The following is a 17,375-nucleotide window of genomic DNA, read 5'->3' as shown; positions in this document are numbered from 1 at the left end:
AGTGTGTAAAAATGCACACAGCATTCATGAGTTCCAGACCATGTTCAAGTTGCTCTGATTGGCTTCAGGCCTGATATACCACAGCACATCCCCAAAGCCCTGTGCACTTGGAGGGCAGGAGTGTGTCTTAGCCAGCGCTGTTCCCTTCAGAGTCCCTAGCACTAAGCTGTGATGTGGTAAGCGCTTGATAGATCTTGGTGTAATTTACATGTTGCAGGTCCAGGGAAGCAGATGTTCCTCACTGCAAAAGAATCAATTCCAGACCTAATGCCCTCCCATTTCTACCTGCATGTTTTCCAGGCACAAGTCATTGGAAGAAAGAATGAACTTGTTCGCAATCATGAGGCGCCATTATAAATTGATGCGAAAACTTAGTCTTACATCTGCTTTCTTTTTTTCTCCCCCAGTAAGTGAAAATGGTGACCACCTAAGCAGATGGATGAGGCAGGAACACGGTTGTGGGAGAGAAGTTTCTCCACTCCACAATTTCCCAAAGGAAACTGGGCTGAGCCCCACTACACACAGAGTCATCATCAACTGGACTTGGAGCCTGCGAGATGTCAGGGGAGCCTCGGCCGAGAGGCTGATCGGCAGATGTGATGTGAAAAATACCACACTCTTCTGTCATTTGCTGTTGCTTGCTGAACTGTGAAGAACTGCATGAACTCTATTTAAGCTGCTTTCTATACCATTGCCAATCACCTTTTTGGACTTGGAAGTGCTATTTTACTATTGACACTTGCATTGTTTCATTTTGCATGCATCCAGTGATTATCCATAAGCAACATATGTAATCTGCTTATATATTTTTAAAAAATCTATCCATGCAAAATGGTAACGTCTGAATTATGCTCTTTTTCAAAGTTATAATCAGCCCATGTCATTAAAAGTTTAAATTGGTTTCATATAAAGATCAGTGTAATAGGTCTGCATATACTTTATAGAAAATTAGCTTCTATAAAGATTTTTTCACTGTTTACTAGTGAAATGAGAAAAGCAAAGCTATTTATAAAAGGCCTTATGTCGTGTACATACATTGTCTTTGAAATATTTGTGATTTAGTTTATTGCTTGTAAAAGAGATTATATAATTTATTTAGTAAATACTATTGTAAACTATAGTTTTATTGAGAGAAATAAAATATTTTGTTCTCAATTGTGGTATTATATTAATTCAGGTGGTTTATGGTCTTTACATTTCTTTCTTTTGTTAATAAAAAAGAAGTAACTTAGATACCCATCATTTTTACATATTCTGGAATCCTAAATAAACTGACTTTCGTGATTGATGAAAATGGAGAGAAAATTACCCGGGCCCTGAGAAAAGACTCAATAGCAGATTCTGCTCAACTTGTTCAAGAGACTTTCCCAAATGTCCTGGTGTGTTAGTCAGCTTTCACTATGTTATGTTGTGGTGACAAACAATCCCCAAATCTCTGGATTGGGATCCAGAGCAACCCATCTAGGACATGCCACGTTTATGGCAGAAGAAAAAATGTGATAGTGGAACCATGGGAGCTCGTAAAGCTTCTGCTTAAACATGGTTTACAGAACTCACAATCCACTGACCAAAGCAAATGACATTGACAAGTCTGTCGTCAAAGTGTTGGGAAGTGTACTTTTCACATAGGAATAGACTCAGCAGAGAGGGGCAATGAATATTTAAGCAGTTAATACATCTATAGTATCACATGAGTGTCCCAAGCAGCAGCAGGTTAAGAGATTGCATAATCATACACTGCAGAAAAAATCATTAGAAAACAAAAAGACATTCCAGATGAGTAAGATGCTCAGTGTAAAATACTTCAAGTTAAAGCAAGCTGGTTCTCATAAACAAACATAATATTAGCTTTTGTAAATACAGCTTGGAGCCATGGTGACTCAGTATAAGTATTAATTTCATCTGCAGAGTTGGTGCTGGGAATTTATCCTGGGTTGGGCTGTCAATGGGAAATTTTACTGAAGTGGATCGTGGAGGATTCTTCGCCTCTCTCTGCCTGGTATCCATACGTGCTAGCAGATGCCCGATCTTACTATAGGGGTTTACTCAGCTGCAGTCCTGCTCTTCCCCCTCCCATTTGTATCCATTTATCTAAGCAGGGGTCCTTAAGCCCAGGACCCATTGATTCTTAGGAGGGTCACAGATGGGTATTAATAGGGCCATGAAATAATATACACAAGTTGGGTATGCCTTTGTGTATATGGGGGCTTTTTTCATGAAGAGAAAGACAATAATTTCCATCAAATTCACAGTGGCTTTGACCCAAGAACTGTTGAGAACCACTATTTTAAGGCTTAACTCAAATGCTATTTCAATGCCATGAAGCTGTCCATGATGCCCAATCCTGTCTCCCCACCGCAACCGTCACCCTTGACCAGTCTGCGGTCAACTCACCTATCTCAGAAAACCTCAACACTTTGTACCTTCTTTTAAAAATTGAGGTATAATTTACATATAATAGAGTGCACAACTATTAATTGTATGGTGCAATGATGTTTTACATATATACACACACCCTTGTAAGCAGCACCTAGAACAAGAGATAGAGTATTTCCAGCTAACCTACAGGTTCTTTCATGCCCCCTCCCCATCAATACCTTTGGTAGGATTGATGCCTTCCCATCAATGCCCCAAAGGTAACCATTATTATTATTTCTATCATCATGGATTAGTTTTGCCAGTTCTTGAACTTCATATAGAGTAATAGAGTATGTCCTCTTTATCTAGCTTTTTGGTGTTATGTTGTTCAACACTGTATGAGAACCATTCATTTCATTGTATACAGTGAAAGCTCATTCTTTTTCATTGCTGAGTAGTATTCTGCCATATGATTATCCCACAATTTTCTACCCTATTGCTGACTGACATTTCGGTAGCTTCCAATTTGGGGCCATAAGCATGCGCACTGAAAGATAAATAATGAGTCCCTAGACCTCTTCCTCCACACAGTTCCTAGATGCATACAGCTTGACTTCTAGCAACCATACTGGGTGTGGAAGAATTTTCTCTGAAAAAACTATCACTACCAGGAAGTAGATGACCATACGCTAATTTGCCTAAGATAGTCTGAGTTTATGCCGGACACTCAGGCATGATAACAGTATATACTTTCCCTCTCAAAAATGTTCCACTTTTACCACAAATTATATAGTTACCTTACCGAGGGGGAAAGCTTAAAGGTAATAACACTGGAGATTTCCCTAACAACTGACTCAGCCAAGGCACCCTACAGTGAAGTTCCACTACACCCCCCACAGCCAGTGCTCACTCACATTTTAGTCCCCACTCAACGCACAGCCAACCAAATATCACAAGACATCTAAGGATATTCTCTAAAATGAGACTGAAATATACAAACAGAAAACTGCCGCTGAGGTAAACAAGGACTGCAAGAAGTAAACTTCAGAACAAAAATTACCATACATCTTCAAAGACAGTAAATTATACAGCATCCATGAAGCATGATCAGGATGCTATGACAAAAATGAACATTCTTATAGATGGCCAAAAAGCACATCAAAAGATGCTCAACATTACTAATCATTAGAGAAATGCAAATCAAAACTGCAATGAGCTATCACCTCACACAGGGCAGAATGGCCATCATCAAAAAAATCTACAGGGCTTCCCTGGTGGTACAGTGGTTAAGAATCCTCCTGCCAATGCAGGGGACACAGGATCAAGCCCTGGTCTGGGAAGATCCCACATGCCACAGAGCAACTAAGCCCGTGTGCCACAACTACTGAGCCTGCGCTCTAGAGCCCGCGAGCCACAACTACTGAAGCCCGTGTGCCTAGAGACCGTGCTCTGCAACAAGAGAGGCCACCGCAATGAGAAGCCTGTGCACCGCAACAAAGAGTAGCCCACGCTCACCGCAACTAGAGAAAGCCCACGCGCAGCAACAAAGACCCAACGCAGCCAGAAATAATTAAATAAATTTTTTTAAAATACTTAAAAAAAATTTTTTTTAATCTACAAACAATGCTGGAGAGGGTGTGGAGAAAAGGGAGCCCTCCTATACTGTTGGTGAGAATGTAAATTGGTACAGCCACTGTGGAGAACAGTATGGAGGTTCCTTTAAAAACTAAAAATAGAACTACCATATGATCTAGCAATCCCACTCCTCAGCATATACCTGAAGAAAATCATAATTTGAAAAGATATATGCACCCCAATGTTCACTGCAGCACTATTTACAATAGCCAGGACATGGAAGCAACCTAAATGTCCATTGACAGAGGAATGGATAAAGATGTGGTATATATATATAATAGAATATTACTTATCCATAAAAAAGAACAAAATGATGCCATTTGCAGCAACATGAATGGACCTAGAGATTGTCAGACTGGGTGAAGTCAGTCAGACAGAGAAAGACAAATATCATCTGATATCGCTTATATGTGGAATCTAAAAAAAGGTTACAAGTGAACTTATTTACAAAACAGAAATAGAGTCACAGATGTAGCAAACAAACTTACAATTAACAGTGGGTAAGTGGGGGGAGGGATAAGTTGGGAAATTGGGATTGACATATACACACTACTATACATAAAATAGATAACTAATAAGGACCTACTTTATAGCACAGGAAACTCTACTCAATACTCTGTAACGGCTTATATGGGAAAAGAATCTAAAAAAGAGTGGCTATCCTTTACATCATGTTGGAGTTAGTATTTTTGAAAACTTTGGGGACAAGAATGTGGAGGTGATACACATCAAGTTAGAAAATGAAAAAAAGGAACACAGATGACCAATTCTTCCTCTCCCCATTTCTAACCTTATAAGAACCCATACTAATTTTTTATGTGCTAGCTTCTTTACATACAGTATATCATTTAATAGGCACAGTGGTCTTGAGCAAACATAATAACCTGTATTATATATAAATAATAGAATGTATAAAGCACCTCAAAAATTTTGTAATTAAAAAAATTAAAAATTGGATATGTGTATATGTATGGCTGATTCACTTTCCTGTACACGTGAAACTAACAAACACAACATTGTAAATCAACTATACTCCAATAAAAACTTTAATAGATAAATAAATAAATACAGGGAGTCTAGCCAACCTTAAGAGCCCACACTTCTAACTACTATACTATATAACCTTGTATATGTAGCAACCTACATATGTATATAACCTATATATGTTATATAACCTCATATATGAAGGTTCTATGCAGACAAAATGATCACTGTGACAAAGGGAGAGATTTATGCAGGGAAAACGTAGAAAACAAAAAAAGATAGTTGCACTTTATATAAGAACTTAGAGCTGCATGTGTTAAATGAGAATAAGAAAGTATGAAAACAGTAGGTGTTAAATAAAATTACAAGACTACATATTGAACTGATACATCTTGGCATGTTAATAAACCCATGGAAAAAGATCTAGGATTAACTAGGATTAGTGTAGCAGTTAAGAAAAATGAGATAGCATACCCAAATTTTTGCATAAGTAGATGGAATTAAATGCAAAAATAATCAGTAAGAATAGCATCTATGCATTGAAAACACATTCAAGGACATGTGTTATGCTTCACCAAACAAAACAAGGCATTTCCATAATGTAAGCATCACAGAGGCATTTATTTAGTCTGTTAGTAAATACTTACTAACTAGGGATATCAATACTTATAGAATTTTCTTTTAATTTGTTTTATTTAAGTTAATTTTCTTATACATGAAACAAAAATTAAATTGTAACATTCAAAATTTTTGTGCAGTGCATTTGCATTGCTAAATTTTATGGATCAAAATATTCCAGAAATCATACAAATTTAACTTTCTGTTTCCAGTTTTATAACCAAAAAAATGATAATTTATAATATTCATTGGGGCAGACAGATAATGATTTCAATATATATTTTAGCTTTTAAGTGATTAATATATGGAAAAAGAATGAACATTCTGAAAACATAAAAGAGCTCTTGGAAATTAAAAGCATGATGGCAGAAATTAGGATCTAACTGAGAGAGTGGTTAGGAGATAAGATTCAAGATACATCCCAAAAAGATTAAAAATAGGTGAAACGAAATAAGAAAACTTGAAGACCATTCCACTAGAACCAATATCCAAATAATAGGACCTCCAGAAAGAGAAAATAGAGACAATGGATGTAAGAAAAGCCTCAAACAAATGTCAGGAAAATTTCCCAGAGCTAAAGGATGTGAGTTTCCAGATTGAAAGAGACTCTAAGCACCCAGAACGATGGATGAAAATGAACCTTACCATGCAATTTCAGACCACCAACGATGATGACAAGATTCTACAATCTTTCAGAGTAAAATTAATTTTATATAAAGGCTCAAGGCTCAAAATTGTATCAAATTTCTCAACAGCATACAGTAGCTAGAAACCAATGGAACTATGCCTTCAAAATTCTGAGAGAAATGTATTGCTAACCTATAATTCTATACCCTGTGTATTAGTCCGTGTTCTCTAGAGAAATAGAATAGTAGAGACATAGAGACGGATAACAGATTTATTTTAAGAAATTGGCTCACACAACTGTGGGGAAAGACAATTCTGAAATTCACAGGGCAGGTTGTCAGGCTGGAAACTCAGGCATGGGTTAATAGAGCAATCCTGAGGCAGAATTTCTTCTTTTCAAGGACACTTCAGTTTTTGCTATAAGGCCTTCACTTGATTGGATCAGGCCCCCACATGTTATTATGGGTAATCTCCTTTACTTAAAGTCAACTGATTAAAGATCTCAATTACATCTATAAAATATTTTCACAGCAATACCTATATTAGTTTTTGATTAAATAACTGGGTGCTCTACCCTAGCCAAGTTGATCCATAAAATTAATGATCACACCCTGAAAAACCAATTAAAAGTGAGGGTAGAATAAAATTATCTATGAAAAATTCATTTCCATCTTCCCTTTATCTAGAAACTCCCCAAAGATGCGTTTAACCAAAAAGAGATAGTAAATCAAGAAAAAGAAAGCCATGAAATAGAAGGCCATTGGATCCAGAAATCAAGAGATCCAACCCAAGAGGAAGGAATCCCCAGGATGAACATAAAGGGAAATCCCAACATGGCAACAATGGAGGAGATCTATAAATAAATCACTCCAGATTGGAGTAGGTCAGATGGCTCTAGACACAACTTCTCCAAGAAGGTAAAGATACCCAAAAGACTTATAAAGTAAGGACAGAAAATTAACTCTAGGTATACTGTATCTGAGCCTGGAGCAGGGGGCAAAGGGGTAGCGGTGGGGAAGGTTATTAACAGGAAAAAAAAAAAAAACTGGTGAAATCTGAATAAAGTCTGAAATTTAGTTAATAGTATTGTACAAAAGACAACACTGAGTTTGGAAAAATAATATTAGCATCTTATGTAAGTATGACTCAAGAGAAACTGGGTAAATGGTATATAGAAACTCTGTTCTAGGGAATGCCCTGGTAGTCCAGTGGTTAGGACTCGGTGTTTTCACTGCCACGGCCTGGGTTTGATCCCTGGTTGGAGAACTAAGATCCCACAAGCCATATGTGGTGCTGGGAAAACTGGACAGCTACATGTAAAAGAATGAAATTAGAACACTCCCTAACACTATACACAATAGTAAACTCAAAATGGATTAAAGACCTAAATGTAAGACCAGACACTATAAAACTCTTAGAGGAAAACATAGGAAGAACACTCTTTGACATAAACCACAGCAAGATCCTTTTTGATCCACCTCCTAGAGAAATGGAAATAAAAGCACAAATAAACAAATGGGATCTAATGAAACGTAAAAGCTTTTGCACAGCAAAGGAAACCGTAAACAAGACGAAAAGACAACCCTCAGCATGGGAGAAAATATTGGCAAACGAATCAACAAAGGATTAATCTCCAAAATATACAAACAGCTCATGCAGCTCAATATCAAAAAATCAAACAACCCAATCCAAAAATGGGCAGAAGACCTAAACAGACCTTTCTCCAAAGAAGACATACAGAAGGCCAAGAGGCACATGAAAAGATGCTCAACATCACTAACTACTAGAGAAATGAAAATCAAAACTACAATGAGGTATCACCTCACACTGGTTAGACAGGGCATCATCAGAAAATCTACAAACAATAAATGCTGGAGAGGGTGTGGAGAAAAGGGAACCCTCTTGCACTGTTGGTAGGAATGCAGATTGATACAGCCACTATGGAGAACAGTATGGAAGTTCCTTAAAAAACTAAAAATAGAATTACCATACGACCCAGCAATCCCACTACTGGGCATATACCCAGAGAAAACCATAATTCAAAAAGACACATTCACCCCAATATTCATTGCAGCAGTATTTACAATAGCCAGGTCATGGAAGCAACTTAAATGTCCATTGACAGATGAATGGATAAAGATGTGGAATATATATACAATGGAATATTACTCGGCCATAAAAAGGAACAAAATTAGGTCATTTGTAGAGACGTGGATGGACCTAGAGACTGGCATAAAGAGTGAAGCAAGTCAGAAAGAGAAAAACAAATATCGTTTATTAACGCATATATGTGGAATCTAGAAAAGTGGTACAGATGAACCAGTTTGCAAGAAAGAAATAGACACACAGATGTAGAGAACAAATGTATGGACACCAAGGTAGGGGAAGGGGGAGTGGGATGAATTGGGAGATTGGGATTGACATATATACACTAATATGTATAAAATAGATAACTAATGAGAACCTGCTGTATAGCACAGGGAACTCTACTTCATTTTGCTGTACAGTAGAAACTAACACAACAGTGTAAAACAACTATGCCCCAATTAAGAAAAAGAAGAAGAAGAAAAAGAAAGAAACTCTGTTCTGTCTTTGCAAATTTTCTGTAAATCTGATATTATTTTCAAAGAAGTTTATTAAAACTGAAAAAGAAATGAGCAAGAGATTTAAACAGACACTTCAAAGAAAATATATGATTGGCAAATAAGAAGAAAAGATGCTCAACATCATCAGTCATTAGGGAAATGCAAATTAAAACTATAATGACATGCTACTACACATATATTAAGATGGCTAAATTTTTGTAATTGACAATACCAAGTGCTGATGAGAATGAAAGGCAATTCTAACTGCCATACTTTGCTGTTGGGAATGCAAAATGGTACAGCCACTAGGGAAAAATGTGTCAGTTTCTAATAAAGTTAAACATACCCTTATCATATGACTCAGCAATTCAACTCCTGGTATTTACCTTAGAAAATTGAAAACTTACGTTTGCATAAACATTTGTACATGGATGCTCATAACAGCTTTATTAACAATCACCAAAAACTGAAAACAACCCAAATGTCCCACAATGGGTGAATGGATAAACAAACTGTGACTCATTCACACAATGAAATGATACACAGCAATAAAAAAGAAAAGAACTATTGACACACTCAAAAATATGGATGAATCTAAAAGGCATTATGCTGAGTGAAAGAAGCTAGACTCTACAGGTCACTTACTGTATGAATTCATTTATATGACATTCTAGAAAAGGCAAAATGATGAGGTTAGAGAACAGGTCAGTGATTGCCAACTAAAATAGGGGCAGCATGAGGCAATTTGGGGGGCAAAAGAACTGTCCTCTATCTTGATTATGGTTGTGGTTACACAAAATTACATATGTGTTAAATCTCATAGAATTGTTCACCAAAAGAAAAAATTAAATTTTACTGTATGTAATTTTTTAACCAGTTAATTTTAAAACATACATAAAATAGACTATTAAAACTCTTAGATGGCAGAAACTAACACACCACTGTAAAGCAATTATACCCCAATAAAGATGTTAAAAAACAAAACAAAACAAAAAAACCTCTTAGATGTTTTATATAAGTCTCATGGTAACCACAAAGCAAAAACCTACAGTAGATACACAAATAATAAAGAGAAAGGAATCTAAATATACCACTTAGAAAATCATTAAATCACAAAAGAAGAAAGCAAAAGAAAGAAACAAAAGAAATATAAAACAGCCAGAAAACAATTTTTAAATGGCAATAAGTCTATATCTATCAACAGTTACTTTAAATGTAAATGACCTAATTTCTCCAGTCAAAAGAGGTAGTATGGTTGAATGAATTAAAAAATGATAATAAGGCCCAACTATATGCTGCCTTTAAGAGACTCACTTCAACTCTAAGGATACACAGACTGAAAGTGAAAGATGAAAAGAAAAATACTCCATGCAAATGGAAACTGAAAGAAAGCTGGGGTAGCTATACTTATATCAGAAAAAAACATAGACTTTAAGATAAAGATTGTAATAAGAGACAAAGAAGGTTATCATGTTATTAAAAAAGGGTCAATCCAACAAGAGGATACAACATTTGTAACTATTTATGCACCCAACATAGGACTACCTAAATATATAAAGTAAATATTAACACATTATTGACTGGGGGATTTTTGCAGAAACAAACACCTGTGGCCGTAATACGTCTCCAGCAAAAATGTGTTAACAGACCTAAAGGGAGAAATAGACAGCAATACAATAATAGAAGAGCACTTCAACACCTCACTTTTATCGATGGGTAGATCATAAAGACAGAAAATCTATAAAGAAACACTGGACTTAAACTACATATAAGACCAGACAGACTTGACATTTTCAGATCATTCTATCCAAAAGCAGCAGAATACACATTTTTCTTATGTACAGGGAACATTCTCCAAGATATGTCATATGTTAGGCCACAAAACAAGTCAATAATTTTAAGAAGATTGAAAAAAGTCATGCATCTTTCCTGACCACAATGGTATGAAAATAGAAATCAATGACAAGAAGAAAACTAGAAAATTCTCAAATACATGGAGATTACACAACATGCTCCTGAACAACAAATGGGTCAAAGAAGAAATGAAGAGAAATCAAAAAAATATCTAGAGACAAATGAAAATGGAAATACAACATATGAAATCTTATGGCATGCAGCAAAAGCGGTTCTAAGAGAGAAATTCATAGTGATAAATGCCTACATTAAGAAACTAGAAAGTGCTTCCCTGGTGGCTCAGTGGTGGAGAATCTGCCTGCCAGTGCAGGGGACACAGGTTTGAGCCCTGGTCTGGGAAGATCCCACATGCCGCGGAGCAACTAGGCCCGTGAGCCACAACTACTGAGCCTGCGCGTCTGGAGCCTGTGCTCCGCAACAAGAGAGGCCACGATAGTGAGAGGTCCACGCACCGCGATGAAGAGTGCCCCCGCCTTGCCGCAACTAGAGAAAGCCCTCGCACAGAAACAAAGACCCAACACAGCCAAAAATAATTAATTAATTAATTTTAAAAAGAAACAAGAAAGAGGGACTTCCCTGGTTGCACAGTGGTTAAGAATCCGCCTGCCAATGCAGGGGACATGGGTTCAAGCCCTGGTCCAGGAAGATCCCACAGGCTGCAGAGCAACTAAGCCTGTGCACCACAACTACTGAGCCTGCGCTCTAGAGCCAGTGAGCCACAACTACTGAGCCTATGTGCCACAACTACTGAAGCCTGTGAACCTACAGCCCATGCTCTGCAACAAGAGAAGCCACCGCAATGAGAAGCCTGCACACTGCAACGAAGAGTAGCCTCCACTTAGTGCAACTACAGAAAGCCCGTAAGCAGCAATGAAGACCCAGCACAGCCAAAAATAAATAGAAAAATAAATAAATTTATTTTAAACAAAAGAAACAAGAAAGACCTTAAACAACCTAACTATACATCTTAAGGAACTAGAAAATTAAAAACTAAGCCCAAGTTAGTAGTAGGAAGGCAGTAACAAAGATCAGGGGGAAAAAAATGAATGAAATAGAGACAAGGAAGACAATAGAAAAGATCAATGAAAGCAAAAGCTGGTTTTCTGAAACAATAAACAAAGTAGACAAACCTTTAGTTCAACTTTCCAAGAAAAAAGAGGAGTCAAAAAAATAAATAGGAAATGAAAGGTATTACAACTGATACCACAGAAACACAAAGGATCATAAGATACTAGTATGAACAACTGTATGCCGACAAATTCGACAACCTAGAAGAAATGGATAAATTTCTAGAAACCTACAACCTACCAAGACTGAATCATTAAGAAATAGAAAATATGAACAGACCAATTACTAAGGAGATTCAATCAGTATCCAAAAACTGCCCAACAAAAGTCCAGGCTTTCATTCGCTGGCTTCACTGGTGAATTTGACCAAACACTTAAAGAACTGATACCAATCCTTCCCAAACTTCCCAAATGTTAGCAAGGATGTGAAGAAAAGGGAACCCTTGAACACTGTTGGTGGGAATGTAAATTGGTGCAGCCACTATGGAAAACAGTATGGAGGTTCCTCAGAAAATTAAAAATAGAATTACCATATGATCCAGCAATTCCAATCCCGGTTATATATTCAGAAAAATCAAAAACACTAATTCAAAAATATACATACACCCCAATGTTCATAGAAGCATTATTTACAATAGCCAAGACATGGAAGCAACCCAAGTGCACATCAACATATGATTAGATTAAGAAGATGTGAGACATAAGATAGATAGACAGACATAGATATAGATATACAGATATAGATATATATCATGAAAAAGAATGAAATACTGCCATTTGTAGTAACATGGATGGACCCAAAGATTATGCTTAGTCAAATAAGTCATACAGAAAAAGACAAATACCATATGATATCATTTATATGTGGAATCTAAAAAATAATACAAATGAATGTATATACAAAACAGAAACAGAGTCACAGACATAGAAAACAAACTTGTGGTTACCAAAGGGGAGAAGGAAGTGGGGAGGGACAAATTACGCATACGGGATAAACAGATACAAACTACTAAATATAAAATAGATAAGCAACAAGGATTTACTGTATAGCACAGGAAACTATACCCATTATCTGTAATTACCTATAATGGAATATAATCTGATAAATATTGAATCACTATGCTGTACACCTGAAACACTGTATTTTAAAGCAACTATACTTCAATTTTAAAAAATCAAAAAAAGAAAAAAAATCAAAGACAATGAAAGAATTCTGAAGAGAAGTTACATACAAGGGAAATCCTGTAAGATTATTGGCAAATTTCTCCACAAAAGCTTTTTAGACCAGGAGATAATGGGATGATATATTCAAAATACTGAAGAAAAAATACTGTGAACAAAAAAATCTATACCTAGTAAAACTGTCCTTCAGAAATAAAGGAGAGATAAAGACTTTCCCAAACAAACAAAAGCTGAGGGAGTTTATCCTCATTATACCTGTCTTATAAGAAATGCTAAAAGGGAGTCCTCTGAGTGGAAATAAAAGGACTTTAACATCATAAAAATTTAAGAAGGCAACCTAAAACTCACTGGTATGGTAAATATATAGTCAAAGTTAGATTCTATAATATTGTATGGTGGTGTGTAATTCACTTACTACTCTAATTTAAAAGTTAAAAAAAATGTAAAAACCAACAAGGACCTACTGTATAGCACAGGGAACTCTGCTCAATATTATGGAGCAATCTAAATGGAAAAAGAATTTGAAAAAGAATAGATACATGGGGCTTCCCTAGTGGCGCAGTGGTTGAGAGTCCTCCTGCCGATGCAGGGGACACGGGTTCGTGCCCCTGTCCGGGAAGATCCCACATGCCGCAGAGCCGCTGGGCCCGTGAGCCATGGCCGCTGAGCCTGCACGTCCGGAGCCTGTGCTCCGCAACAGTGAGAGGCCTGTGTACCGCAAAAAAACAAACAAACAAACAAACAAAAAAAGGATACATGTATATGTATAACTGAATCACTTTTCTGTATACCTGAAACTCTCACAAGATTGTTAATCAACTATACTCCAATATAAAATAAAAAGTTTAAAAAAAAATGTAAAAATAACCATAGCTACAACAGTCTGTAGTTAGTTATATAATAGAAAACAATACGATCATTAATGATCTAAAATGTGATGGGGAGGAGAAGTAAAATTGGAAAGTTAAGGAACTCTATTGAAGTTAAGTTTTTATCAGTTTCAAATAGGATGTTAGGGCTTCCCTGGTGGTGCAGTGGTTAAGAATCTGCCTGCCAATGCAGGGGACACAGGTCCGATCCCTGCTCTGGTGCGTGGGCTTCTCATTGCAGTGGCTTCTCTTGTTGCGGAGCACAGGTTCTAGGTACATGGGCTTCAGTAGTTGTGGCATGCAAGCTCAGTAGTTGTGGCTCACTGGCTCTAGAGTGCAGGCTCAGTAGTTGTGGCACACGGGCTTAGATGCTCCGCGGCATGTGGGATCTTCCCAGACCAGGTCCAGAAGACTTCACTGGTGTATTTTACCAACATTTAAGGAACTGATGCCAATACTTTTCAAACTCTCCCCCCAAAATCAAAGAGGTGGAAATACTCCCAAACTCATTTTATGAGGTCAACATCACCCTGATACCAAAGCCAGGAAAGGACACTACCAGAAAAGAAAACTATAGGCCAATATCCCTGGTGAATATAGATGCAAATATTCTCAGCAAACTACTAGCAAACTGAATTCAGCAGCGTATTAAAAGGATAATACACAATGATCAAGAGGGATTTACCCCTGGGATTGAAAGATTGTTCAACATACACAAAATCAGTGAGATACATCACCATAATAGAATGAAAGAAACAAATCATATGATCATCTGAATAGACACAGAAAATGCATTTCACAAAATTCTAAACCCTTTCATGATAAAAATTCTTGACAAATTAGGTATAGAAGAAATAGACCTCAACATAATAAAGACCATATATGACAAGGCCACAGCTAACATCATACTTGACAGGGAAAGGTTAAAAGCTTTTCCTCTACATCAGGAATAGGACAAGGGTGCCCACTCTCACCATTCCTATTCAACATGGTACTGAAAGTCCTGTCCAGAGTAATCAGGCAAGAAATAGAAATAAAAGGCATCAGAATTCGAAAGGAAGAAGTAAAACTGTCTCTATTTGCAGATGACATGATTTTATATATAGAAAATCCTAATTATTACACCAAAAAAAAAAAAAAAACTGTTAGCTCTAACCTACAAATTCAGTGAAGTTACAGGATACAAAACTAACCTACAAAAATTAGTAGCATTTCCATGCACTAATCACAAATTATCTTAAAAGGAAATTTTTTAATGATCCCATTTACAATAGCATCAAACAGAATAAAATAGAGACCCATCCAGCTGGTAACAGAATCCAGGTCACAGTGATTAGTTACCATAACAGGAGGAAAACCAAAGGTCAGGCAGTTCATTTCTGAAGAGACCAGAGCCCACAGCTAACCCCAGATGTTGAGCATTGAGGCGGGGGCAGAGACAGCCCTTCTGACCAGCTGCAAAATAATCTCTGAAAAAGCTGGGTTCAAGACGGCGGGGTAGAAGGACATGCTCTCACTCCCTCTTTTGAGAACACCGGAATCAAAACTGCTGAACAATCATCGACAGGAAGACACTGGAACTCACCGAAAAAGATACCCCACATGCAAAGACAAAGGAGAAGCTACAATGAGATGGTAGGAGGGGGCACTATCAAAATAAAATCGAATCCCATAGCTGCTGGGTGGGTGACTCACAAACTGGAGAACACTTGTACCACAGAAGTCCACCCACTGGAGTGAAGGTTCTGAGCCACACGTCAGGCTTCCCAACCTGGGGGTCTGGCAACGGGAGGAGGAATTCCTAGAGAATCAGACTTTGAAGGCTAGCGGGATTTGATTGCAGGACTTCAGCAGGACTGGGGGAAACAGAGATTCCACTTTTGGAGGGCACACACAAAATAGTGTGAGCATTGGGACCCAGGGGAAGGGGCAGTGACCCCATAGGAGACTGAACCAGGCCTACCTGCTAGTGTTGGAGGGTCACCTGCAGAGGTGGGGGGCAGCTGTGGCTCACCAAGGGACAAGAACACTGGCAGCAGAAGTTCTGGGAAGCACTCCTTGGCGTCAGCGCCCCCCCCAGAGTCCACCATTAGCCCCACCAAAGAGCCCGGGTAGGCTCCAGTATTGGGTTGCCTCAGGCCAAACAACCAACAGGGAGGGAACCCAGCCCCACCCATCAGCAGACAAGTGGATTAAAGTTTTACTGAGCTCTGCCCACCAGAGCAACAGCCAGTTCTACCCACCACCAGTCCCTCCCATCAGGAAACTTGCACAAGCCTATTAAATAGCCTCATCCAGCAGAGGGCAGACAGCAGAAGCAAGAAGAACTACAATCCTGCAGCCTGTGGAACAAAAACCACATTCACAGAAAGATAGACAAGATGAAAAGGCAGAGGGCTATGTACCAGATGAAGGAACAAGATAAAACCCCAGAAAAACAACTAAATGAAATGGAGACAGGCAACCTTCCAGAAAAAGAATTCAGGATAATGGTAGTGAAGATGATCCAGGAACTCGGAAAAAGAATGGAGGCAAAGCTCGAGAAGATGCAAGAAATGTTTAACAAAGATCTAGAAGAATTAAAGAAGAAATAGAGATGAACAATACAATAACTGAAATGAAAAATACATTAGAAGGAATCAATAGCAGAATAACTGAGGCAGAAGAACGGATAAGTGACCTGGAAGACAGAATGGTGGAATTCACTGCTGTGGAACAGAATAAAGAAAAAAGAAGGAAAAGAAATTAAGACAGCATAAGAGACTTCTGGGACAACATTAAACGCAACAGTATTCGCATTATACGGGTCACAGAAGGAGAAGAGAGAGAGAAAGGACTCGAGAAAATATTTGAAGAGATTATAGTTGAAAAATTCCCGAACATGGGAAAAGAAGTAGCCACTCAAGTCCAGGAAGTGCAGAGAGTTGATACAGGATAAACCCAAAGGGAAACATACCGAGACACATAGTAATCAAATTGGCAAAAATTAAAGACAAAGAAAAATTATTGAAAGCAGCAAGGGAAAAATGACAACATACAGGGGAACTCCCATAAAGATAATAGCTGATTTCTCAGCAAAAACTCTACAAGCCAGAAGGGAGTGGCATGATATACTTAAAGTGATGAAAGGGAAGAACCTACAGCCAAGATTAGTCTACCCAGTTAGGATCTCATTCAGATTCGATGGAGAAATCAACAGCTTTACAGACAAGCAAAAGCTAAGAGAATTCAGCACCACCAAACCACCTCCACAACAAAGGCTAAAGAAACTTCTTTAAGTGGGAAACATAATAGAAGAAAAGGACCTACAAAAACAAACCCAAAACAATTAAGAAAATGGTAATAGGAACATACGTAATGATAATTACCTTAAATGTAAATGGATTAAATGCTCCAACCAAAAGACACAGGCTTGCTGAATGGATACAAAAACAAGGCGCATATATATGCTGTCTAAAAGAGACCCACCTCAGACCTAGGAACACACACAGACTGAAAGTGAGGGAATGGAAAAAGGTAGTCCATGCAAATGGAAA

The 17,375-nt window shown here is 37.7% G+C and overlaps 1 protein-coding gene and 1 long non-coding RNA gene across 6 annotated transcripts in view; one reads left to right on the top strand and one right to left on the bottom strand.

Moving 5' to 3' along the window:
• PIP5K1B (phosphatidylinositol-4-phosphate 5-kinase type 1 beta) overlaps positions 1–1,155 on the top strand; it is a 321,872-nt gene extending 320,717 nt beyond the window's left edge. For all 5 annotated transcript variants that reach the window (XM_027105737.1, XM_027105735.1, XM_027105733.1 and 2 more), the window contains one exon: positions 408–1,155. In XM_027105737.1, the coding sequence (XP_026961538.1) occupies positions 408–410 (3 nt within the window). In that variant the 3' untranslated portion in view covers positions 411–1,155. The remainder of the gene's footprint in view (positions 1–407) is intronic.
• The window catches only part of LOC113620077 (uncharacterized), a 46,725-nt gene that overhangs the window by 17,224 nt on the left and 12,126 nt on the right, over positions 1–17,375 (bottom strand). The window lies entirely within an intron of this gene.

The sequence above is a fragment of the Aethalodelphis obliquidens genome, unplaced genomic scaffold, assembly GCF_003676395.1.
Source record: "Aethalodelphis obliquidens isolate GAN/ISIS:26980383/991018 unplaced genomic scaffold, ASM367639v1 scaffold7, whole genome shotgun sequence".
NCBI lineage: Eukaryota > Metazoa > Chordata > Mammalia > Artiodactyla > Delphinidae > Aethalodelphis > Aethalodelphis obliquidens.
The sequence above is the reverse complement of the archived record's forward strand: the minus strand, read 5'-3'. Positions and strand labels throughout refer to the sequence as shown.